The sequence below is a fragment of the Pseudoliparis swirei genome, chromosome 1 (assembly GCF_029220125.1).
Source record: "Pseudoliparis swirei isolate HS2019 ecotype Mariana Trench chromosome 1, NWPU_hadal_v1, whole genome shotgun sequence".
Lineage (NCBI taxonomy): Eukaryota > Metazoa > Chordata > Actinopteri > Perciformes > Liparidae > Pseudoliparis > Pseudoliparis swirei.
This window is the reverse complement of record NC_079388.1, coordinates 17,324,032-17,348,253: the sequence shown is the minus strand read 5'-3', so window position 1 is coordinate 17,348,253 and position 24,222 is coordinate 17,324,032. Positions and strand designations below refer to the sequence as shown.

Below are 24,222 nucleotides of genomic sequence, written 5' to 3'. Positions count from 1 at the left end.
ACATCTTTGATGGGACGTGTCGCGTCTCGGCCAATCAGCGTCAAGATGTCTTCAGCGTTTGGTGGTTTAGGTTAGCTTGAATGTTAGCCGCTACATCTGTTGCTGTCACGCTGCACGGTGAAGCGATGCTAACAAAGTACCCGTACGTTAAGAGCGATGTGATTTAGCATATTTTTAGTCTCGATACTTCATTAAAAGAGCGCGGGATCAGAGCGCACACGCTGCTCCGTGTCAAGCTGTCTGCGCACACTGCGCAGCGCTAACAGAGAGGGGCGTTAAGTGGCGGAATTGTCGGCTTTAAAATAAAAAATAAAAAAAGGTGCCAGAAGTGAAACGTTTAAGTTCAGTCTGTAAAGTTCTGTAACTACAGCTGCTCATCCTGATGAACTCTGTATCATCTGGTCAGAGACTAACGGCCTCATAGTGTATAATCAATGCTATGATGGCTCCATGTAGTTTCATTAATATCTTGCTGTAGGCTAATACTAATATTACTGCCATTTGTTAAGTGTTGAAAAAGTTGGTAAAAAGTGAACCATACAGATATTTTATTTATTACTATTATAGATAAATATACCAGTGTCTTATTTATGGTATACTGTTTTTATGGTATTGTATCAGTATCATGATATTTATGGCAGGTAAGATCGTGACAACCAGGAAGAGGCAGAACAGACTCAATGAACAGACTCAAGGCTCAGCAGAGCTCAAGACTTGAAGACTTGTTCACGCCAAAAAAAAAGGAAGTTGGTTCATGAATGACCATATTATACACAATATTATTATAGGGCCCGATCACCAGAATGGAGGACCTACAGACAGGGATGGATTAACAAACGGGCCTACCGGGCCCAGGCCCAGGGGCCCCTGAGCCAGAGCCTCCGCGCGTGACGTCGCTGTTATTAACATTGTATTGATATGAATATGATGATATGACACGATGCGCCGTAGCCGGTATATGCTAGGCTTAAGTCATTCATAGTCATTCATGTCAGTAACAGGGCCCCAATAGTCCTACTCAGGGATGGATTACCGAACGAGCCTACCGGCACCAGGGGCCCATGAGCTCAGGGGGCCCCTAAACCAGAGCCTTTGCGTGAAGTCTCTGTTATTAACTTTGTATTGATATGATACGATCCGTAGTTCCATGCGGACTGTTTTGTTAGCGATGTGGGTTTTTTTTGCGGGGGGGGGGGGGGGGGGGCCTTGAAACATCCAGGCTGACGGCTAATCTATGAGGTGTAGTGATATAAACATGTAACATCTAATACACCTGCCAAAAAATGGGACTATTGAACACACTATTACTGGTTTATTGAAACGTATGTATTTACACTTAACATTTGTTTTCTTTCGTTTTCCAGAGGGGTCATCGTCCGAATAGAAGAATGCAGCCATCCAATAGTAATGAAGGGTTTATGTGCAGAATGTGGCCAGGACCTGACTCAGTAAGGACATCCTAACACACACACACTTTCTTTATTTACTTTTTAGTATACATAAACAGAATTGTTCAGATAAGATAATAGTAATAAGATAATGGTTTCGCTCGCACTCGGACCTGATTGCAAAAACGTTTCTACCAAAAAAATGTCAAAATGAATGCTTACAATTTCACATAGTCACATGACACCTTTCAAGGTCATTCCATTTTTAACTGATTAATAATTTCTATTTTTACGGATTTGACATTCCTGTGCATTGACACTGATTTGATTGATCTGACCCCAAAGTACTCCTGATGGATTCTGTATTATTTGACACCATTAGGTGGCACCAGAGATCAGACAGAGAGAGTTAAATGGAGCGCTCACACTCTGCAGTCGGTTCGATGGAGACGTATGAATGTACAGCTGTCGGTTATAATCTGAGACGAGCTGCATTTAATAGATTGAAAGAAACAGAGTGCTAAAGGTGTCACTGTGGGGTGAAATGATGCTTTCAAAGGCACACGGGAAGTTGGATTCTTTGTGGATGCCCCTATTCTATTCAGTCGCGATGTTCAAGGACCTACGAGATGCTGAAAGCACAAAACGCATAAACTCCCACTCGGTTTTTTTCTTCTGCTTTCTTTCTTTCTTCTCAGGCTGCAAGACAAGAATGGGAACCAGCAAACTCCCATCTCCACAGCAACCGTTTCCATGGTGCACAGTGTCCCTGAGCTGATGGTCAGCTCGGAGGTGAGTGGTGTGATGCAGGTGCATGCAGGACCGGGCCGCCCGTATGTACACCGTAGATAAGATGAGAGAAGATAAGGATGGTTATCGGTATTGTAAAAAACATACAACGAAATTAAGTTGCCGACTCATCAGTCAGTGCATCAGCAACAGGTCAAAACATGTATGAAAACATTAAGACGGGAGATTTCTAATTTAAAACCGGAATGTTAAAAATAAATAAGAATAAATTGTGGGGGTGAGATGGTATTTGGAGCTCTGTGCCCTCAATCTGCAAAATATCCCCAATAAATGATATACGTTTTTAGATTAGATATTCCTTTATTTGTCCCACAGTGGGGAAATTAAAGATAAGAGATAAAAATATATATATACAGAGGAATAAAAAAATAAAAAGAATATACAATTGATTTTCAATCAATGCTTTACATTTGTATCCTCATTGCACATAATCTCCTGGGTAATTTTGAGAATTTCACGGTGGAAAATCTTGTCACAGTAATCAAAACACGCAACTCAGCTGGAACACATGATAACAACATAGTAATGGATACCAGTCGGTTTTAGGTGGAAGTTTTATATCGATCTCAAGTTTAAATTATTATTATTTTCTTTTCATTCCATTCCCCGCCAAAAAGAAATCGATGTCAAGTTTAAATGATGCAGCTAATATGTCATCAAACACTTGAGAATATTGTACAATAATCCGATGAATTACATACACGTTTTTTTTGTTTTTTTTATCTGAGTTGTCGGAGACTACATTTTCATGATTTCTATGTCCTTGTAAAAAGTAAAAAGTTTTTATCATACTGTCCCCGACATTTTTATATATAAAGTAGGGCTGTCAATCGATTAAAAAAAATTAACTCATTAATAGCACATTTTAAAATTCATTAATCGCGATTAAAAGTTTTTGTTTCTTCTTTTTAAAGACAAAACTTCACACAGAGCTGTGTTCTCAAAGAGGCTCCTACCTATAAAGTGCCAGCGAGGTATTTAATATCGTGGATGATAAATTGTTTCTTCAGTGAAACATCCAGATTAGTAAAAAAAAAGAAGTATATTGAGACCCCATTGGTCCTGTCATCTTTAACACTGAACAGCAGCAGAACCAGTGGCCTTGGTAACTGACTGACATTCACATATGTCACGTTAACCCTCTGGAGGCTGGGCTCATTTTATACATTTTACAAAAAAATGTAAATTCACCTATAAAGGCGTTTTCATGTGACACATACCCACGTGTTATACATCAAACATTCCAGAACAATCTCATCTCTATACAATGAGGCTCAGTTGTCCTCGCGCCGTGTTCTCTGGCTTCTGACTGACAGGTTGCTAATGAGCCTTATCTGTGAGGTGGGGAGGTCCTTGTGATTTACTGAGTGTTCATTGGTTGTTTTTTTCGCAAAATGTTGATAGACAAACGGATTGACCAATCACGGTGAAGGTTTCGTGTGACGAGTTCTTTCCGCGCCGCGTCCCCCGACACGTCGCCCCTCCGTTCCTCTGTGTATCAGAGGGGGAGACGGGAGGAAGGAGGAGCAGGAGGAAACTGACTGATTCATCCACGAGTTTAAACTGATTTCTGCTCCTTATTTTCGCGGAGAAATAATTGTTTTAAAAACAGAGAAACAGTGTCAAACCGCACTGCAGCGGTTTGAAATTCAGGGGAGTGAAAAAACTTAAACGAACACCGGAAGTAAACAAAGTTGCGTTAATTGCGTTAAAATATTTTAGTGCGTTAACGCGGCCAAATTAATCGCATAGATTAACGCGTTAACGCTGACAGCCCTAATATAAAGACATGAATATATTAATCAGTGGGTTTTTGGTTCTGTTGTAAATGAAGTTTTGTGTTGCTTTAAACACGCAACTTAAAAATATCTTAAGGGAGCTTAAACCAGTATAATATATACAGTAACATACGCATAATTGATGGTCATGTGGTGGTTGCTTCGGGGTTTTCTGGGTTTTTCCTGAATTCTCTTCCCTCCCAAAGCAAGCGGAGCAGCTGGGCAGAGAAGACCAGCAGCGGCTGCACCGGAACAAGAAGCTGGTCCTCATGGTGGACCTGGACCAGACGCTGATCCACACCACGGAGCAGCACTGCCAGCGTATGTCCAACAAGGTATTAGTATTATTTAATCTCACCTCTCTGCTGGGCTGGCGAGGCCGCTCCATGTCCTCCCACTTCTTCTTCTTCTCCGTCCTCTGGTTGATTCTTTATCGCCGAGCGTTCTCCAGTCTTTTCCTCAGCAGCTGAAGATCAGTCTGTGTGGAGAGGACTTCATGGAACACGAGCTGCTCCCAGAGGTCTGCTTCTATGCCTCAACAAGTCCTCACCTCTCTCTCTCTCCAATTACTCTATCCCACTGCCTTCTTCTTCTTCTCTTTCTTTCCTTTCTTCGTCTTCTTTTTTCATTCCTTCTTCTTTAATTTCTTCTTTCATTCCTTTTTCTTTCATTCCTTCTTCTTGTTATCTTTCTTTCCTTTCTTCTTTCATTCCTCCTTTCATTCCTTCTTGTTCTCTTTCTTTCCTTTCTTCTTCTTCTTTCATTCCTTCTTCTTCATTCCTTCGTCTTTCTTTTTCTTTCTTTCATTTCTTCTTGGTCTTTTCTTTCTCTTCTTTTTCTTTCTTTCCTTTCTTCTTCTTTTTAGTCTTTTTTCTATCTTTACATTCTTCCTTTAACTTTCTTTCCTTTCTTCTTGATCTTTTTCTTCACTTTCTTTCTTTGTTTCCCTTCTTCATCTTCTTCTTTTCTCTCTCGTTCATTTTATTTAATCCACGTGTCATGTGACCAACTGGGAGCAACAACAACAACGTAAACTTCCTCCCGGAGAGTCGATGGAATCCCCTCCTTTACCGTTTCCTGTTGCATTTCACTCCATCTTCACGTGGCCATCGGGGGGAGGAACATAAATACTTTGATAGTTTTCACAATATTTCTCCTGAGCGACATCAAACGGCCGTCTGCCAGCGCCACGGCAACGCCTCCGTAGAATGACTCCGCCTCTAGTTCACGCTGTCGTCGTCAGAGTCCCGGTCTGTGAACGGGCTCAAGCTCGAGCTTCTCGAAGTTTTAACGAAAGTTCCTATTAAACAAAATCTTCCCTTTTCATTTAAGAGCCGACCTTGAGTCCCTGACTGTGTTTCGTGGTTTGACTCCTCCCTCTCTCGTTGTCCCCCTTCAGGGTATCTTCCACTTCCAGCTGGGGCGAGGCGAGCCGATGCTGCACACGCGGCTGCGGCCGCACTGCAAGGCGTTCCTGGAGAAGATCGCCAAGCTCTTCGAGTTGCACGTCTTCACGTTCGGGAGCCGCCTCTACGCCCACACCATCGCAGGTATCGCACTCGCAGAGCCTCTCCTGGGAAACCGGGAAAAGTCATGGGATTTATAAATGGAGATTTCCAGTCCTGGGGGGGTGAAAAAATCCCCAAAGTTTTAGGAAAGCCCTGGACATTTGTTGTGTTAATATGTGCATTTTTACACTGAGTTTTAAATAATTAATGTGCTTTCAAAAGATTGACGCTCGAAATTTGCTTTTTCATACATAATTACAACAAACAGGTAATCATCATGAAATAAATCATCAGTAATTGTTGAGCCTCTTCAGGTTCTCCAGGACTTTTATCTATTGATTGTTTCTTTCGATTGATTATGTCATTAATTAGGAATTAATAGTTTTATCTTCCTGTTACTGTGTTCTGGTTCAGCTTCTTCTGAACCCTGAACCTCCATCCCCCTAAAACGAAACTCTCGCAGCGCACATTTTTTCACGCTGCAAGTGAACGCACTTTTAACTAAAAAGACATACATGTGTCTTCTTTCAATCTAAACTCTTGTCTCTCATTCATTTGAGACATTTAAGGTGATATACTCTATGCTCTGGAATCCTCGTTGTTAGTTTCAACACGACATTTTCTCACTTTTTAATGTCTACACCGAGATTTCACAAAATGTTTGATCATGTAAATCTGGTTAAACTCTGGTGTCTGAAGTGTTCCACCTGTACTTCCTGTAACTGTCCATGAGGGGGAAGTGTCTGCTCACATGTCGACGTATGTTGGGCATCTCGCATCTCGGTGTGCCCTCTGCAAGCAGACTCTTTTTCTTTAATGTAGCGGTGGTGCTACTTTTTAAAAATGCACGTTAGGGCAGTTTTTATTTTTGCATTAAAACTTTTAAAGCAAACAAAACATAACTCTGGCATTTTTTTTGCCTGGCATCATTTTTCTCAGCGCTGAAGGTTGCTGCTTTGGTGAAAGGAGAGCTCTCTCGCTCTCTCCTCTCTCCTTCTCTTTCTCTCTTCTCTTTCTCTCTCTCCCTCCCTCCAAGGACGAATACATATACGCATTTCTTTAGACGTAGCGATGAAAAGCGTGAAGAGTTTTTAAATGTCTGCTTCTCTGAGAAGACTCTGGGGGGGGTGGGTGAAGATGGGTGGCAAGGCTGTGTTCTTTTCTCAGACAGTTTCTAAGACAGTTGTGTTAATGTGTCGCGGGAAAATAAACAAGCGTTTATTTTTCGCTGCGTGTACCTCTGCAGTGCAAATGAAATAAACCCACGCACGGTCTCCACTGTGACCTCGGAGAGGAAGTTTCATCATCTCGGGTTCCGTTGAATGAAGCTCACTTTCTTTTCTTTTCCTGTGCTTTCTTCTTCTTTAAAAAGGTTTTCTGGATCCTGAAAAGAAGCTCTTCTCTCATCGGATCCTTTCCCGAGACGAATGCATCGACCCGTTCTCCAAGACGGGGAATCTGAGGTACCGGAGGAACCGAGTCTCTAGAACACGTCCAGTCGGTCTCGTCGGGTAACGACGGGGCCGACTGGTGGAGGATACATCACCATCTGTTACATCACCATCTGTTACATCACACGTCGTTCAGCTGACGCTGTTATCCAAAGAGACGTACTATCACGTCAGTCAGACGCCGTAGACTACAGGGAGCTATTCAGGGTTAAGTGTCTTGCTCAAGGGCACATCGACTAGGGCGGGGATTCTTCTGTTCTTGTTCTTCTTGCGCTTGTTGTTGTTGCTGTTCTGCTTCTTTTTCTTTATTCTTCCTTCTTTCTTTTTTATTCTTCCTTCTTCTTTTTCTTCTTCTTTCTTTCAATCATTTTATTTTAAGTTTTTACAAGTTACACCAGACAATCAAAAACAACAACGAATAAATAAAAAGTACATAACAACCAACGATACGAACAATCAGACAAGGAAGAGAACAAATTTAATTAAAAAAATAAAAACATAAATCATCATCTTCCATATTGAACCAACTATAACCATCATTCTTCTTGCTTGTTCTTCTTCTTTCCTTCCTTCTTGTTGTTGTTCTTCTTTTTTCCTTCCTTCTTTCCTTTCTTCTTTTTCTTCTTTCCTTCCTTCTTCTTCCTTGTTATTGTTCTTCCTGTTCTTCTTTTTTCCTTCCTTCTTCTTACTTCTTATTCTTTCATTCCTTCTTCTTTATTCTTCCTCCTTTTTCTTCTTGTTCTTCTACTTCTTTCCTTCCTTCTTTCTTCTTGCTTGTTCTTTCCATCCTTTCTTCTTTCCTTCCTTTTCTTCTTTCCATCCTTCTTCCTTCTTCTTCTTTCCTTCCTTCTCTGATTGAAAGATAGACCTGCTAACCACTCACCCACAGTCACTCGTCCACGCTGCTTGTTGGCAGCAGTGAATTTATCCAAATAGTTTCCGTCTTTCCTGACGAGCTCCTGAGTTTCTCTTCTTCTCTCTCGGTGCCGACGATGACGCCCGCCGGCAAAATATACAAATATTGGTTCGATGATGAACATTAAACATTTGGTTCACGCCCTCCGTGTTCACCGGGTCTCACTTCCTGTCCTCGTGTTTCCCCCCCGACAGGAACCTCTTCCCGTGCGGCGAAGCCATGGTCTCCATCATCGACGACCGGGAGGACGTGTGGAAGTTCGCCCCGAACCTCATCACGGTGAAGAAGTACATCTACTTCCAGGGAATCGGGGACATCAACGCCCCCCCCGGGTCACGGGAAGCTCAGATGGCCAAGAAAGGTACAGACTGGTTGTTGTTGTTGTTCTTCTTCTTCTTGTTCTTGTTCTTCTTTCATTCCTTGTTCTTTCCACTTTCTTTCTTCTTTTTCTTCTTCTTCTCTCTTTGTTTTTCTTGTTCTTCTTTCCTTCCTTCTTCTTTTTCTTCTTCTCTCTTTGTTTTTCTTGTTCTTCTTTCCTTCCTTCTTCTTTTTCTTCTTCTCTCGTTTTTCTTCTTCTTTCCATCCTTTCTTCTTCTTCCTTCCTTGTTATTGTTCTCCTTGTTCTTCTTTCCTTCCTTCTTCTTTTTCTTCTTTGTTTTTCTTCTTCTTTCCTTCCTTGTTATTGTTCTCCTTGTTCTTCTTTCCTTCCTTCTTCTTTTTCTTCTCTTTGTTTTTCTTCTTCTTTCCGTCCTTTCTTCTTCCTTCCTTCTTCCTTGTTATTGTTCTTCTTTTTTCCTTCTTTCTTCTTTCCTTCCTTCATTCCTTCTTCTTTATTCTTCTTTCTTTTTCTTCTTGTTCTTCTTTCGTCTTGCTTCTTCTTTCCTTTACTTTCTTCTTCTACTTTCCTTCCTTCTTTCTTCTTCTCTGAACATGAAGCCATCCCGCCTCTGGCGGATAACTTCTTGAGGCGATTGTCGTCTTCATCGCGAGGGAAATCAAATCCATTGACTGACAGAAGTTGGTGCAGCACTTGAATCCATCCCATCTCTTTATTTATGTTCCTTGGTGTCACGGAAAAAAAGAGAAAGAAGAAACGACTCCTCTGAGCATCGTTAATATTATTGGACTGCAGAGCGACCGCATGTCATGATGACTAATGTGCAGCAGAGGTCCACGAGCCTCCTCTTGCATCGGGGCTCAGAGGAGCTGGAGGTTCTCTCCCTCCAGTAAAAACCTTCCGACGTACTAAAGGAACCACGAGTTAATCCGTGTATCAGGATATCTGCTCTGACACACACACACACGTTGATGTGCGTGAATATCTTCTCTACATCGTACCACATTTCACAAAAGAGGATGAATATATTTTTTGTTTTGCTTTTTTTAAAGTAATCCCATATCTGCCGTCGTGAAGTCGTGCGGTTGGTTTGTTTTGTTTGCTTTTGATTATTTATTTTTTGCCGCAGAGCGACCTTTTGATAACGCGGTGATGCTTTTGTTGAAAGATCCTTTGAGGACGAAGTTGCTACGCGGTTTATGTGACACTCAACTCCACACGCTCCCCTGGGCGGAGCACTTTTATCTCGGGTTAACGGGCGAGTCGGTCCGGTGGCGTCGAAGTTCATGGTGTTCATGCTGAATGTGACACAGCGGCACACAGAGTCCCGGACTGCAGCCGCCGGACGGCGAGTGGATTGCAATAGGGAGACGCCATTACAATTTTTTGATGATGTATGTTTTAATTGGTGATGCTTTAGGCTCTTTACAGATTAGATTTTGGAGAACTCTCGTAACTTGAGTCCCACTTATATTATTAATTATTTATCTTGATTGTGATGAAAAGTCTCCTTTCTTATTAATGCTCACCACCGAGTGAGTGAGTGACACATAAGTGGACGACGCGTGGGATTTAGTTTTGTACATTTATGCATGTACAACATATATCATCTGTAAATTAGGGATTTTAATAATTAACTGCTGACTGTCAGTCATTGTCATCAATTAATGCCATCAGTTAACAGTTGAAAGAAATATTTATGATTTAAAAAATCGACTATCAGTTATATATGTATAAACATTTATGTCTGTATATATATATTTATGTGTGTATGTATATTTGTTTATATATATGTGTGTATATATATATATAATATGTATATATATATACAAACACACTATATATATATATATGTATATATTAAAAGATAACTCTATTCTTGGTCACATCATTTATTGTAGAGCCTCTCGTGCTGCACCCAGACAGTAAATAGTCATCAACGCTGCACCGACGAGTTGACATGACGAGCCTCCGCGCCTCCGCGCCGCTCTCCACCGACCTCGCCGTAAATCAAACGCACCCGTCAATAAACCAAGAGAGAGCGTCTTAAAGGGCGGCGCCGCCGTCACCTCTGTCTGTCCCTCCGCAGCCAACACACACTGTTATCCTCTTCATTATCATCGCAGGAAACGAGCTGCTCGGAGCCAGCCAGCGCATCTCCTCGGGGACCCTCTGTCGGGCTCCTTCATTTACACCCACTCTCAGGCTGCTGCATCAATTACTGAGAAGTCGCGGTTGTACTCGTCGCATGTTACAACTGCTGCCGGGCGCAGCACCGGCCATTGTGTCGCTGATGCATTGAACAACATCAATAAAGGAGGGTCATGTGGTTAAAACACTTGCTTCAATTTGCCCAACGCAGATATTTTTTTGTCCAATACAAACTGGACTTGAGGCGACTCCCACGCCGCTTTGCGAGTCAAATAGTTTAAACATGTTCTCGTAATCTCCGTCACGTGATTGCCGCTAAGTATTTGCATAAAGGATTTTAACTAAATCAGCAATTCTCTTGTTGCTCTATTTTTTTAATTTTATTGCAGTAACACTATTTATAGTTGCAATTGCATTTCTAAAACGTTTAAAACCTTCTTTTTAATGAACAAATCCATCCGTTACTGACATGTGGCGTGTGTAAAGTATTACATAATATACATTTTTAAAATGATAAATGTTGCCCGGAAGTGAAGCATGGACACGACACTTGATTCAACCTAAAACTGCCCTTTTTATTTAATCTTCTTATTTATTTTGTGGCTGTAAACACAGTATTGACGTTATAATTCCTTGCGAGCGACCACCGCGTCACACGACGCGTAATAATATTAATATAAAACTATTTACTAGTGCAGAATACAAGCATGTTTGGCTTGCGATGGTCCATCACTTAATCTTTGTTATCGTATCCTGCGGGTTGTCGGCCTCTCTTCATATTCAGATGCTGCAGACCGTGTAAGACGAAAATAAAAAAAGCCTGTTGGTTTGTTTTTTTACATCACTATTGAAAGGTTTTGTGTCGGTATCAATACGCCCCCCCCCCCCCCCCCCCCCCCCCATCTTGTGGAAGACTCGGTGTTGTCGACGGGGTATCACTTGATAATCTCATTTCACGCTCAAATAGAGCCACTTGCTCTGGATCGACTCCGTGTTCCCAGAGCGAGCTGCCGGAGCAACTCAAATCTGAGTTATGTCTCGGGGAGAACGTGTTGAGAAGGTTGTCACTTAAGAGGGATGTACTCGCAAGCTCCCAGACCTCCCAGAATGCAATACTGCTCAGCGCACGATGACGAGGGCCTCAGCTCTCACTCCTCGTGAGGTCATATTCTGTCAAATAGTTTGGGGGGAATCTAAATGTCATTTATCCTGGATTCTATCTTATCTAAATCTGATTTTTTTCTTTTTCTATATTTTCTCAAATGCATCATTGCTTGTTGGGAGTTTTTTTAAACGAGTCTTACATTACCACCGGTTCAGACGTGGCGAAAGTATGAAGCCCCAAAAAGGACAAAATGTGGTCTTGAGATTCTCCGTCAATCTGTTTACGTGATTATTTGACGTTGTTGTTGTTGTTTTTACTGTTGTTGTTGTTGCTCCGGCTATTTGGTGCTAGCGGGCTTCTTCTCGTTGCAGTTATTGAGCTTGCTCGTTCAAGAGGGTGCGAAGAGATGTGATTGGCTGAGGAGAGATGGCGGTGACCCAACATCATGAAATGTGACCTTGTGAAAAGATGAGAAGTTTAGGAAAGACCAAATGACTAAGATGTTATCATGTTGAGCTGTACACATTTCTTGATTTAGCAAATAATTGTTTTATTAAATCATTTCCTACAATATATTCACTTAATACTTCATCGTTATTGATCTGCTATTGAAGACTCTGGAGCTCCGTGGTGGTCAATTCCCGCCGACTCTGTTGGGTCCCGTTCCTCCCGTTGCCTCGCCCATCGGCCGCGACGCAAGTGTCCTTGAACGCCGTGTGATTCGCTCTGTCTTGTTCCAGCAGGAGGTCCGTCGAGTCGACCGGCGGACGGCCCGGAACCGTCCGGGACGTCGAACGCCGACGAGCCGAACAACGGCCCCAAGAAGAGGGCGAAAGACCTCGGCCTTTCCGGAAAGGAAGAGTCCGCGACGTCGACGTCTACCCGGGGAGCGCCGGCCGACGAACGGACACACCCCTCGGGGGTCGTGGAGGATGAGTCGGGACGCGGTAAAGGGGCGGAGACTGCGGCGGAGACTGCGGCGGAGACTGCGGCGGAGACTGCGGCGGAGACTGCGATGGAGACTGTGGCGGACACTGCGACGGAGACTGCGACGGAGACTGCGGCGGAGACTGCGACGGAGACTGCGACGGAGACCGTGGCGGAGACTGTGGCGGAGACCGCGGCGGTGGCGTCGGGGGAAACTCGGGTGGGCGACGGACCGAACGCAAAGGAAGACGATAGCAACAGGACACTGGTGGCACGAAAGGCGCCGGACAGCGCCGACAATAACTTGGAGTTTGATCTCTCCAGCGACAGTGACAATGACTCCATGAAAGAGACAGCTCCCGCGCCGGAGAGCGACGGCGAAGCCAAGTCGGCGACGGAATCCGCACGGGAAGGAGCCGCGTCGGGCGACGGGGACGGGAAAGGAGAAACCGTCTCCGACGCGGCAGAGCCGTCGGGCGTTCTGCCCCCGGACCCCGAGCTGGATAACGGCCGCTCGGACCGGAGGGAGCCGGAAACCGAGTCGCAGAACAGCGAACAATCTGGCGTCACCATGGGAGAGGAGCTGCTGGACCAAAGCATGGAAGAAGAGGAGGAGGGGGAGGAGGACGAGGACGACGAAGCGGACGTCGACCAGGACGACCACCTGATCTACCTGGAGGAAGTGCTGGAGAGGATCCACGCCGAATACTACGCGCGGTACGAGACCTACCTGAAGAAGGAGGCGCCCGAAACGCCGGACATCCGCAAGATCGCCCCCGAGCTGAAGGGCAAGACGCTGGCGGGCACGACGGTCGTGTTTAGCGGCCTGTACCCCACCAACTACCCCATGGAGAAGACCCGCGAGTACTACCACGCCAAGGCCCTGGGGGCCAAGATCGGCAAGACTCTGGTTTTCAACGCCGAAGACGCCTGTCGGACGACGCATCTCATCGCAGCGAGAGCCGGTACGTAGAAACGTATGTATGCTGCCGAACGAGCACGCGGTAGGATGTGTAGTCGTTCAATGGTCTGTGGATCTTTTTAAACCTTTCGCGGTATTAATCTCAAACACAGATTCATTAAATCATCTTTTTAGGATGCCGATTGCATTTTGAGGACTTTCCAGAGTTACCGTGAGTGTTTTCTCTGACCCGTCTGAGTCCTCGTCCAAAATTTCAACTGAGCAGAGACGATTGAGATTGAACACGCGCTGTCATCGCAATTAATGCATGTGAGAGGTCAGCCACTCCAGAAGTGATTGGGGTCAAGAAAAGGTGCGTCGTTATCTGTCATTAAGATAAGGGCTATTTTTTAAAGGTGACGTATGGGATATTCAGCCACTTATTGCAAATATCAGAGCTAAAGAAAATGGTTCAAACCAAGCAAGAACTATATCAAATGTCTTTTATTTATTACCTTCGCATTGAAAATGCGGAAGGTAATGTTTTGATCGCCGTGTATTTATATATATTTGTATGCGTGTTACTTGCATAACTCAAAAAGTATTAAACCGAATCGCATGAAATTTGGTGGGATGATTAGTTATTAGCCGGGGACCATTTGATTAGATTTTGGGATCAATCGGGTCAAAGTTCAAGGTCAAGGTCATGAAAAGGTCAAAATCTTCTTTTTACCATAGCACGGTCAATTTTTATCCAATTGGCATTCAACTAATGCCAAAATGTTCATAATGCAATGCCCAATCTTGTGATATGCGAAGGTATGTGCTCTACCAAGTGCCCGTTCTAGTTACCTTCGCATTGAAAATGCGGAAGGTTATGTTTTGATCGCCGTGTATTTATTTATTTATTTATTTGTATGCGTGTTATTCGCAAAACTTATAAAGTATTGAACCGAATCGCATGAAATTTGGTGGGATTGGTTATTATCCGGGGACCAGTTGATTCGATTTTGGGATCGATCGGGTCAAAGGTCAAGGTCAAAGGTCATGAACAGGTCAACATCTTCTTGAATCGCATGAAATTTGGTGGGATGATTGGTTATTATCCGAGGACCATTTGATTAGATTTTGGGATCAATCGGGTCAAAGGTCAAGGTCATGGAAAGGTCAACATCTTTTTTTTACCATAGCACAATACATTTTTGTCCAATTGGCATGCAACTAATGCCAAAATGTTCATAATTCAATGCCCAATCTTGTGATATGCGAAGGTATGCGCTCTACCGAGTGCCCATTCTAGTTTATTATGTATTGAGGTTTCCAAATGAAGTTAGTAGGAGGTTTTTTGACCGCAGTGAAAATATCGTTTTTGGAAAGTCCGAATGCCAACATGCTGATAAAAAAACGAATTTTTTTGAATGCTTGCTGGTGGGCAAAAGTGAATAAATGAGCTTTAAATTAAGCGTACAATTGATTTTTAATGCAGAGTTGCTTGAGACAGCTGCTTCTCTGTAATTGGACCCTTTTGATAGACAGAAAAAAACTGTTCTCTGCTCTGCGAGGTTCGAGTGCCATTTGAAGGCCGATTAGTGTTTCCTATGGAGGCTAGTTTGGCATTCAGAGCCCACGATTATATCCAGAAGCCTAAAGTGATCGTTGCAAAAGGTTTTGCTGTGTAGATATGAGATTTTTTAAAAGCGTTTTACTGTCATTGAGTGTCGTCGTAGTCTTTCTCGTCATCCACAAGTTGCAATCAAGACCCGTGGCAATAAAAAAAGGGCGAAGCAGCTTCTCGCCTGTAATTGCGACCCATCCAGTTTCCCTTCTGCAAAAACAAGCGCGTGAGGTGGCATCGTTGCCGTGGGAGCCGGCTCTCTGCTGCGAGCAGCACTTGGCAATCACTCGGCAAAAGAATTTAAAAAATCAGCCACGGATGGAACCGGGGCAACGCGATAGGTCAGTTAATCTGGAACGAGCTGCTGGAAGAGCAACGTTTCGACGTGAGAACTCACGGGTTTACATGTCTTCACTATAAATTAATACTATTACGGTATTCATTGTTATGGATGTAAGAAGGCTTTTTGAAAGCAGCTGCCTTGCTTTACTTTATTCAGTTTATTAGTAAACGATATGACCCTAAAATGAGCTCATATTTCAAGATTACGGAAAATATTGTATCATTAACTTTAAGAAAATACATATTTGCAACTAAATAAAAAGACTCCTAATTTTATGTTAGCATAAATGTTAGCAGTTTTCCTTAAAATAATCCGACAAATTTAAAATATTATCCCTCAGTTCTTTCATTTCTAATCAGTGAGATTCTGAATATGTAATATATATGTGTGTATATATATGTGTGTGTGTGTGTATATATATATATATACACAAATATATGTGTGTGTGTGTGTGTATATATATATATGTGTGTATGTATGGGTATATATATATATGTGTGTGTGTGTATATATATATATTAGGGCTGTCAGCGTTAACGCGTTAATCTATGCGATTAATTTGGCCGCGTTAACGCACTAAAGTATTTTAACGCAATTAACGCAACTTTGTTTACTTCCGGTGTTCGTTGAAGTTTTTACACTCAAACCGAGTGTCAAACCGCGGCAGTACGGTTTAACACTGTTAACCGTTTTTAAAACAATTATTTTTCCGCGAAAATAAGAAGCAGAAATCAGTTTAAACTCGTGGATGAATCAGTCGGGTTTCCTCCTCCGCTCCTTCCTCCCGTCTCCCCCTCTGATACACAGAGGAACGAAGGGGCGACGTGTCGGGTGACGCGGCGCGGAAAGAACTCGTCACACGAAACCTTCAACGTGATTGGTCAATCAGTTTGTCTGTCAACATTTTGGGGAAAAAACAACCAATGAACACTCAGTAAATCACAAAGGACCTCCCACCTCACGGGTGAGGCTCTATAGCAACCTGTCAGTCAGAGAGCAGAGAACACGGCGCGAGGACAATGAGCCTCATTGAATAGAGCTGAGATTGTTCTGGAATGTTTGATGTAGAACACGTGGGGGTGTGTCATATGCAAACGCCTTTAAAAGGTGAATTTAATTTTTTTTGTAAAATGTATAAAATGCCCCCAGCCTCCAGAGGGTTAACGTGACATATTTGAATGTCAGTCAGTTACCAAGGCCACTGGTTCTGCTGTTCAGTGGTAAAGATGACAGGACCAATGGGGTCTCAATATACTTCTTTTTTTTTACTAATCTGATGTTTCACTGAAGAAACAATTTATCATCCACAATATTAAATACCTCGCTGGCACTTTATAGGTAGGAGCCACTTTGAAAACACAGCTCTGTGTGAAGTTTGGTCTTTAAAAAGAATGAACTTTTAACTTTTAATTGCGATGAATTAATCGCAATTTCAAAATGTGCCATTAATTAGTTAATTTTTTTTATCGATTGACAGCCCTAATATATATGTATGTGTGTATATAAGTAATTTCCCAAACAAGTCACCCGTGATTGTTTTCTTAACCCTCCACAATATTTCTTGATGATTATTTTGTAAGCTTTGCCACAACATGACCTCACGCCGCTCTCGTCACACAGTTGATGTCATTACGGCACAATGCCACGACGTCGATGGAGATGTGCTGGTGCGTTTCTGTCCTCTAACAGCCGGGTTGGCCGGGAGGACAAAAGGTTAATTTTTTAACCGTGTGCGTAATCGTGTAAAAAAAACGTCTTCGCGTTTCAAGGATTCAATTTGGCGCCTTTGTGCCGAACATCAATATGACTTATTCAAGCAGGAGCTCTCTGCGGGTTTAACCAAACAAGACAACACGGCTCTCTGGATTCCTGAGAAAACCATCAGGGTTGGCTGAGAAGAAAGCGACTCCGAAAGAGACATTTTCCTTATCGTTATCTTTCTAAACGTATCGACCCGGCAATTACTTTCTCCTTCGGAAGAGAAACATCTGATCGTCGATCTGAATTAGTCAGCAAACCCACGTTAAATTGATCGTACGGTCAACAAAAACAACTAATTTTTCTTGTCTTGTTCCAAGGCACCGAGAAGGTCCGCCAGGCGCAAGGCTGCAAGCACCTCCACGTCGTCAACCCCGACTGGCTGTGGAGCTGCCTGGAGCGCTGGGAGAGGGTGGAGGAGCAGCTGTACCCGCTGAAGGAGGACTGCTCCAAGATGCCACAGTAAAGGAGTTCAAATTATTATTATTATCATTATTAGTATTATTTTTATTATTATTATCTTTATTTAAAAGGGACCATGTTCAGTTAAAACATAATGTCACCATTTGATGCTGCGTACCAGATTGTAGCTACACAGCTTATTTGCATCTGTAGCCCCGTGACAGACAATAATAAATATAAAACAATAACAAACATTAAACAACAACAATCATTAAAAAAAAACATTAAACAATAAAAAACGTAAAACAATAGCAACCATGAAACAACAACAACCATTAAACAATAACTATTAAACAATAACAAACAAAAACGATACCAACCATTAAACAACAACAACAACCATTAAACAAACAAAAACAAACATTAAACAATAAATAACACAAACAAATAAACGGTACACGATAAGACACACAACAGTGTATGTGGAAGAACACACAATACACACAATGTGGAACTACAGTCCAGCACATTAAAAGTAAGTAATACATACGATTAAAAGTAATAAAAACCATTAAAAGAAAAGTTATATATACCATTAAAGTTAAGTCATAAACACCATAAAAAGTAAGTCATACGAGCCAATCAGCTTTCAACTGATTTTTTAAAGATTATTTTTAAAACGCCGATGGAGCTGCAGTTCTTCAAATGAGCCTCAGAACTTCAGATCGGATAACTCGGGGAAATACTTCCGATATTGCGCTCAACGTTTTAATAAATCGTGTATTCATTCATTTTCTTGCCTGTTCAAGGAGCAACAGTCCAACGGCGTTCCCCGACCTCCACGGCTCGCTGCAGACGCACGTCTTCCAGCCGGCGCCCGTCCAGCACAGGCCGCTTCCCCAAGCGCCCGAGGTCCGAACCTACGACCCCGTCACTGGGAAGCTGAACCGCAGGGGGCCCCAGGCGCCGCGGCCGCCGTCCTACCTCCAGGGAGCGGGGTCCGGAGAGCAGTCCTGTCTCAGGTAGGACGCGTCATTGGAGACGTGGAATATAAAGATGAAATACTGATAGGAAACTTCCTCTTAAAAAAAAAAAATTTATATAATGTTCCTCTTTTATGCTCACTTTAAGTAGTGAGGGTTTTTAAAGTGAGGATGCTACGGGACACACGCAGGTCTTTTGGATTTTGGTTTGTGTAATCACGGCATGGAATGAGAATTACAGTAAGTCTGAGACGGTTTTAACCGAACCCAGGCGTGAAAACAGGAAGTCCTGACTTTCAGGCATCCAACACACTTCTGCAGAACTGCACGTCCCAGAATGGACATTGGGTTCTCCCGGGCCGCGTAAATGCATCGTGTCTTTCAAACTTGAAGCCCCGAGATGAGACGAGACGAGCCGGATGACATAACCGAGCTTCCTCTGGAGCCACACCAGACGTTACGCAACAGTTTCTTACAGGCCGAGTAGAACTGCCAAGTCGTGCTGTGTCACGATAACTCAAAGCATCCATGTTTGATCCCACTGGAGAACACAATGTCCCATTTTAGATTAAAAGATATCGTTTGGTAACTGCAGTCTCCGACTTACAGTATATTTTAGTAGTGAATAGACACAGGCCATTGTTTTAAAAGCTTCATTTAGAAGTATATTTAACATGCTATAGTGCCGATTACGTGTATACTAGATTGAAAAAGGTGACATATTTTCTGAGATGATCGTTGTACCGTGAACGTCTCAAACCTTTACTTCTATGTTTCCACCATGTTCGACAGCATTACTTCTCAGTTGTGGGTAAACTGAAGATTGAAGAATTGGTAGAACCAGAAAAACCCTTTGTGGCTGCAGAACTACGAGTTAAAATAATAAATAATGCTCTTAAAAGTGAGTTATGCTGCTGCTGCTTCTCTGTTGTATGTATAGACTGCAGAAAGGCTTACAACAGATCCTAAATGTATTGATTTGTCCTCTGGGCCTCGTTTCAACGCTCTGTGACTTAACACAGGAGTCGTCTATAACTGAGGCTCCATAACAACCTCCCAGCTGGGCGTTTTATTGTCGCCATTGTTTATAGCATTGGGTGGCACAGTGTGTAGCGTAGCTCCCAAATTTGTGTCGGATTTCTATTTCCATCTGTAAATAACATCCTAATAAAACTCAGGTTACTTTATACAACTAGATGGAGAGGGAGATGATATATATATATTATTTTTATTCCGGACTCATGAGTCCATAAAGCAACAAATACAACAACAATATATAAAAATACAATACGAGGACACAGAGTTAAAAAGTCACTTGTTGTTTAAAAAAAACATACAAACACTGTCATAAAAATACCTCGTATCACTCTGTTGGCTCAGTTGAGGCTTTTGAGAGACCCGACAACCGTGTAAAATACTCTTCTTTAAAGGGACATACACGGAACATAGGTCGATTTTAATCTATGGGAGAAAATCTTTTTATATTCTTCTAATCCAGAAAAATAAGCAGCATTAACTGATTCTAAAGCGATGCATGTGGCTGCGTTCTTTGGCTCATACCTCCGTGATGCTTTGGTGCAGAAGGATTCTGGAAAGATATTCAGAATCTGTGTGAAGTCCTCTTGCTTTCTAACATCTCGCTTTTTCCGATACCATGTAGCTACTTGTCGCTAGTTCCGGAAACGTTCCGAGTGGGCCATAATTCTGATCATGATATTTTAAGGATTATTTTATTTTGTGTTGACATGGTTTACTGGTTCTTAAAGCGCAAGTTGTGTTCTTTAATTTGATGTTAAAAATCATTATAGTTTCTCGTATTCATGATAGACACATCCACCCAATGACATCTTATTTTAATATTCTGTAAGATTGGGTTCTTGTCATGAGGACGCAAAACTGAAGCAGGCGGTTTGAATTTCTCCTCCAGCCACGAGAACGGCATTATACAGTTTGTCCTGTTTATGGATGTTTTATTTGTATCTGTATGATTTTATTTTAATTTTATTTCTTTTCCTCCCTTTTTTGGGTTGATTTAAAAAAAATATATATATTTTTAAATTATTTTGTCCAATGTCCAAAAAGTGCCCAATTGGGGGACTTGGGGCTTAAAAACTCAGCCACTGATTTTCCAGTCATGACCTCATTTGACCTTCACCCACCGTTTGACCAGAGTGACGTGGCAGCTGCGCGAGAGGCCTCACGGCTCCTCAGTCGCCTCCGCGATCTTCCCCTTCGTTTTGTGATGAGCTCGAGGGAAAAGTGTTTTCCTCTCTGTGTATCTGTTTGTCGTTTTTTCTTCTTCTTCACACTCCAGAGGATTAAAAGCTAAATTATCCATATTCTTCCCCTTTTTCTTTTACTCGACCGTCACGCTCATGAATCGTGTTTATGATTAAACTAGTTAATAACTGCACGCATGAAATATAAACGGGAGCCCACATAAATTTCTGGATTAGATGGAGGCACGGTGGAGTTTCAAAGAGAGTTGCGTGAACGTGGATTTAATCATCGGAAAAGATCTGTTCAATTAAGCTGAGGAGGAAACTCGGAGCGGTCCTCTCACCACCTAATGGGCGTTCAGAGAGAGAGAGAGAGAGAGAGACTTCACGTTTCCCCCATCGTCGTCGTTTTTTCCCGGCCTCGAGAAAGTGCTGATTATGCATATTCAGTGTTTTGCAAATGCATGTTCCTCCCCTTTGCTATTCCTGTGAAGATGGCACTCCTTTTTTATTCAGGGTTCGTACGATCATGGAAAACCTGGAAAATTCATGGAATTTAAAACATGGTTATTTCCAAGCCTGGAAAAGTCTTTGGGGGAAAAAAATCCCGACATTTTTGGGGATAAGTCATGAAAATGTGTTATATTCATGTGCTTTTACGCAGAGTTTTAAATAATTAACATGCTTTTAAAAGAACGACGCTCTAAATATAAGCCTACATACGCTCTCAATACTCGCAGTGCAAATTTTCCGCGCTGCAAGTGAACGCACCTTTACTGAAAAGACAAATGTTTATTCTTTTAATCAAAACTATTGTCTCTCATTCATTTGAGTCATTTTAGTTTATAAACTGTCTGCTTTGGAATTCTCATTGTTAGTTTAAATACGACATTTTCTCACTTTTTCATGTATACACCGAGATTTCACAAAATGTTTGGTCATGTAAATCTGGTTTAAAGTCCTAGAAGCCCATTGGTCAACACGTGTATGAACCCTGTTATTAATTCTAAAGACAATGACCCTTTTTATTTTCACGTAAATCGATGTATGCAAAGCGTCTTTCTGTAGCTGCACATTCAGAGTGTTTAACATTTTTTTTAATGCTCATCCGTTGCCACAGTGGACCTTCAAAGTACCAGCAGGACGACGAGCAGCCCGGACCGTCTCGACCGACGCGACAGCAGAGCATGTCGGAGACGATGCCGCTGTACACGCTGTGCAAGGAGGATCTGGAGAGCATGGACAAAGAGGTACGTCGGCCTGCTGCCGCTTGTTTGTTTGTTTGTTCACGGAGAGAAGGAGGATGCACGTGATGATTATGTCTTCATACTGTTGGGATTATTGTTATGGACCAATCGCTAAATCAGATTCCTTCTATGTGCAATCATACGTCACACCGGTAGCAGGCTGGTCTGTAAGAAAAGCTATGAAAGATTGTGTGTTTGTGTATACATACATATACAGGACTGTCTCAGAAAATTAGAATATTGTGATGAAGTTCTTTATTTTCTGTAATGCAATTTAAAAAACAAAAATGTCATGCATTCTGGATTCATTACAAATCAACTGAAATATTGCAAGCCTTTTATTCTTTTAATATTGCTGATTATGGCTTACAGCTTAAGAAAACTCTAAAATCCTATCTCATAAAATTTTAATATTTCCTCAGACCAAGTAAAAAAAAAAATTATAACAGCTGAGTGTTTGTCAAGGCTCAGGAAACCCTTGCAGGTGTTTTGAGTTAATTAGACAATTCAAGTGATTTGTTTAATACCCTACTAGTATACTTTTTCATGATATTCTAATATTTAGAGATAGGATATTTGAGTTTTCTTAAGCTGTAAGCCATAATCAGCAATATTAAAAGAATAAAAGGCTTGCAATATTTCAGTTGATTTGTAATGAATCCAGAATGCATGACATTTTTGTTTTTTTAATTGCATTGCAGAAAATAAAGAACTTCATCACAATATTCTAATTTTCTGAGACAGTCCTGTATATAGTATATATATATATATGTATATAATACCGGGATATATATATTATAATAATATTTATATATATATATACATATTATATATAAATATTATTATATATATATGTGATATATAACATGTATTTTATATATATATTAATATATATACATTATGTATATATTTACTATATATAATACATGTATATATATGTGTGTATATATGTGTTATATACATGGTTTCCAAGGCAATCAAACCATCTCGTCTCAGCAGTGGCTCTCCGTGTGGCTTTTCTTGTTGTTACATTTCCATTGCATTCCTCCCAGCGGGGGGTATAATTGCATCCACCTGCAATCTTTATTGCCTTGCGTTGGAGGGCCACACAGCGCCACAGCAATCAAACGGTCTTTGTCGCAGCGAGCGTCTCGATTATCGGACGACTCGCTGCGTTCCTTCGCTTTGTGTAGATTCAAAACCTCCGGAGGCGTCCTCGGACTTTTCGTTCACCCCGACTTGATGCGAGCCGTCTGCTCTGCTCTGGTGGTCAGTTTACTCGATATGAATTTAAGGAAACGTGCGTCGTTTTTCTCTTGCGTCATTGCATGCCGTTGTTTTGACTGCCAGTGTTGTCATTTGTTTGTACTCTGATGCGTCTTTAAAGTTTCGTAACCCGGCCGACTTCGATATACAAATCCTCAAACCCGTCTGCGCTCTGCGAAGCCAGGTGAAGCGATTACTAACGTCTGACTGCACTGAACCTCCCGCTTAGATAATACTCCTTAATGGTGTCTGGATTCTGCTAATACATGATCAGAGGGAGGGGTGGGGGGGGGGGATGTGCAAAGTGGATCCTTGGGATCTGTCGGGGCCCCTCTGCAGGTGATTATTCTGAAGAAAGAGCTTTATGAATCGTTCACGTGGGACGCGACATGTGACGAGCACGTGTTGGTCGTCATTTCATCTCCGGGATGTCATCGGTGCGTTGCCATTAAAATATTTTTAGTTTCCCCTTCAAATGACTTTCAAAAGGTATGAATCTGATTTACTTTATATGAAAAGCACAGTGACAATGGATGACATCACTGTGTAGAAAATACGTTGAGATTCTCTGATATCTGGTATCGGACGTATACATATGTCATTTAAATATACAGCAATGCTCAACCTTTTAAAAAGTTAAAAGTTGCTGGTTTAGTTCAAGGAGCCTTTTCCTCTCCTTAAACCGTGAGGTCAGGGTAGGATGTACATCTTTTTTCGGGGGCAACTTTTGACCCCAGTGACTGAAATCCAGGGGCATTTAAAAAGAAATAGGGCTTAGGCTTACAGTATCTGAGCAATTCTCATAAAAATGGCAATAATACGACTATTAGGAAGTAGTCTACGGATTAAAAAAGTTCTTAGATTATTTCAACACAATACAAACAGAAAACATAAATCATATTCAATGTTATTCTTATTTCTTTGTGGTTATTTATTGTTATTAAATGTTGTTAACAACTATAAACAAGTATAACTTATTTATTTCTTTTTTTTATAATTTAAAATTATATTTATTGATTTGTGTGTGTGCAGTAGTGGCAATACAGATAGGACACACACAGCAAAGAACAAAAACAAGTGCCTATTAAATTATCATAATTATTAGAGGAAATTATTG

At 41.8% G+C, this 24,222-nt stretch overlaps 1 protein-coding gene across 3 annotated transcripts in view; it reads left to right on the top strand.

The window, feature by feature from the left end:
• Window positions 1-24,222, top strand: part of ctdp1 (CTD (carboxy-terminal domain, RNA polymerase II, polypeptide A) phosphatase, subunit 1) — a 54,297-nt gene that overhangs the window by 2,187 nt on the left and 27,888 nt on the right. For 2 of the 3 annotated variants that reach the window (XM_056418787.1, XM_056418804.1), the window contains exons 2-11: window positions 1,365-1,448; window positions 2,087-2,180; window positions 4,183-4,311; window positions 5,376-5,526; window positions 6,857-6,947; window positions 8,046-8,212; window positions 12,185-13,336; window positions 17,309-17,450; window positions 18,200-18,412; window positions 21,713-21,842. In XM_056418787.1, coding sequence (XP_056274762.1) covers window positions 1,365-1,448; window positions 2,087-2,180; window positions 4,183-4,311; window positions 5,376-5,526; window positions 6,857-6,947; window positions 8,046-8,212; window positions 12,185-13,336; window positions 17,309-17,450; window positions 18,200-18,412; window positions 21,713-21,842 — 2,353 coding nt within the window. The remainder of the gene's footprint in view (window positions 1-1,364; window positions 1,449-2,086; window positions 2,181-4,182; window positions 4,312-5,375; window positions 5,527-6,856; window positions 6,948-8,045; window positions 8,213-12,184; window positions 13,337-17,308; window positions 17,451-18,199; window positions 18,413-21,712; window positions 21,843-24,222) is intronic. The other variant, XM_056418796.1, reaches the window with a different exon arrangement.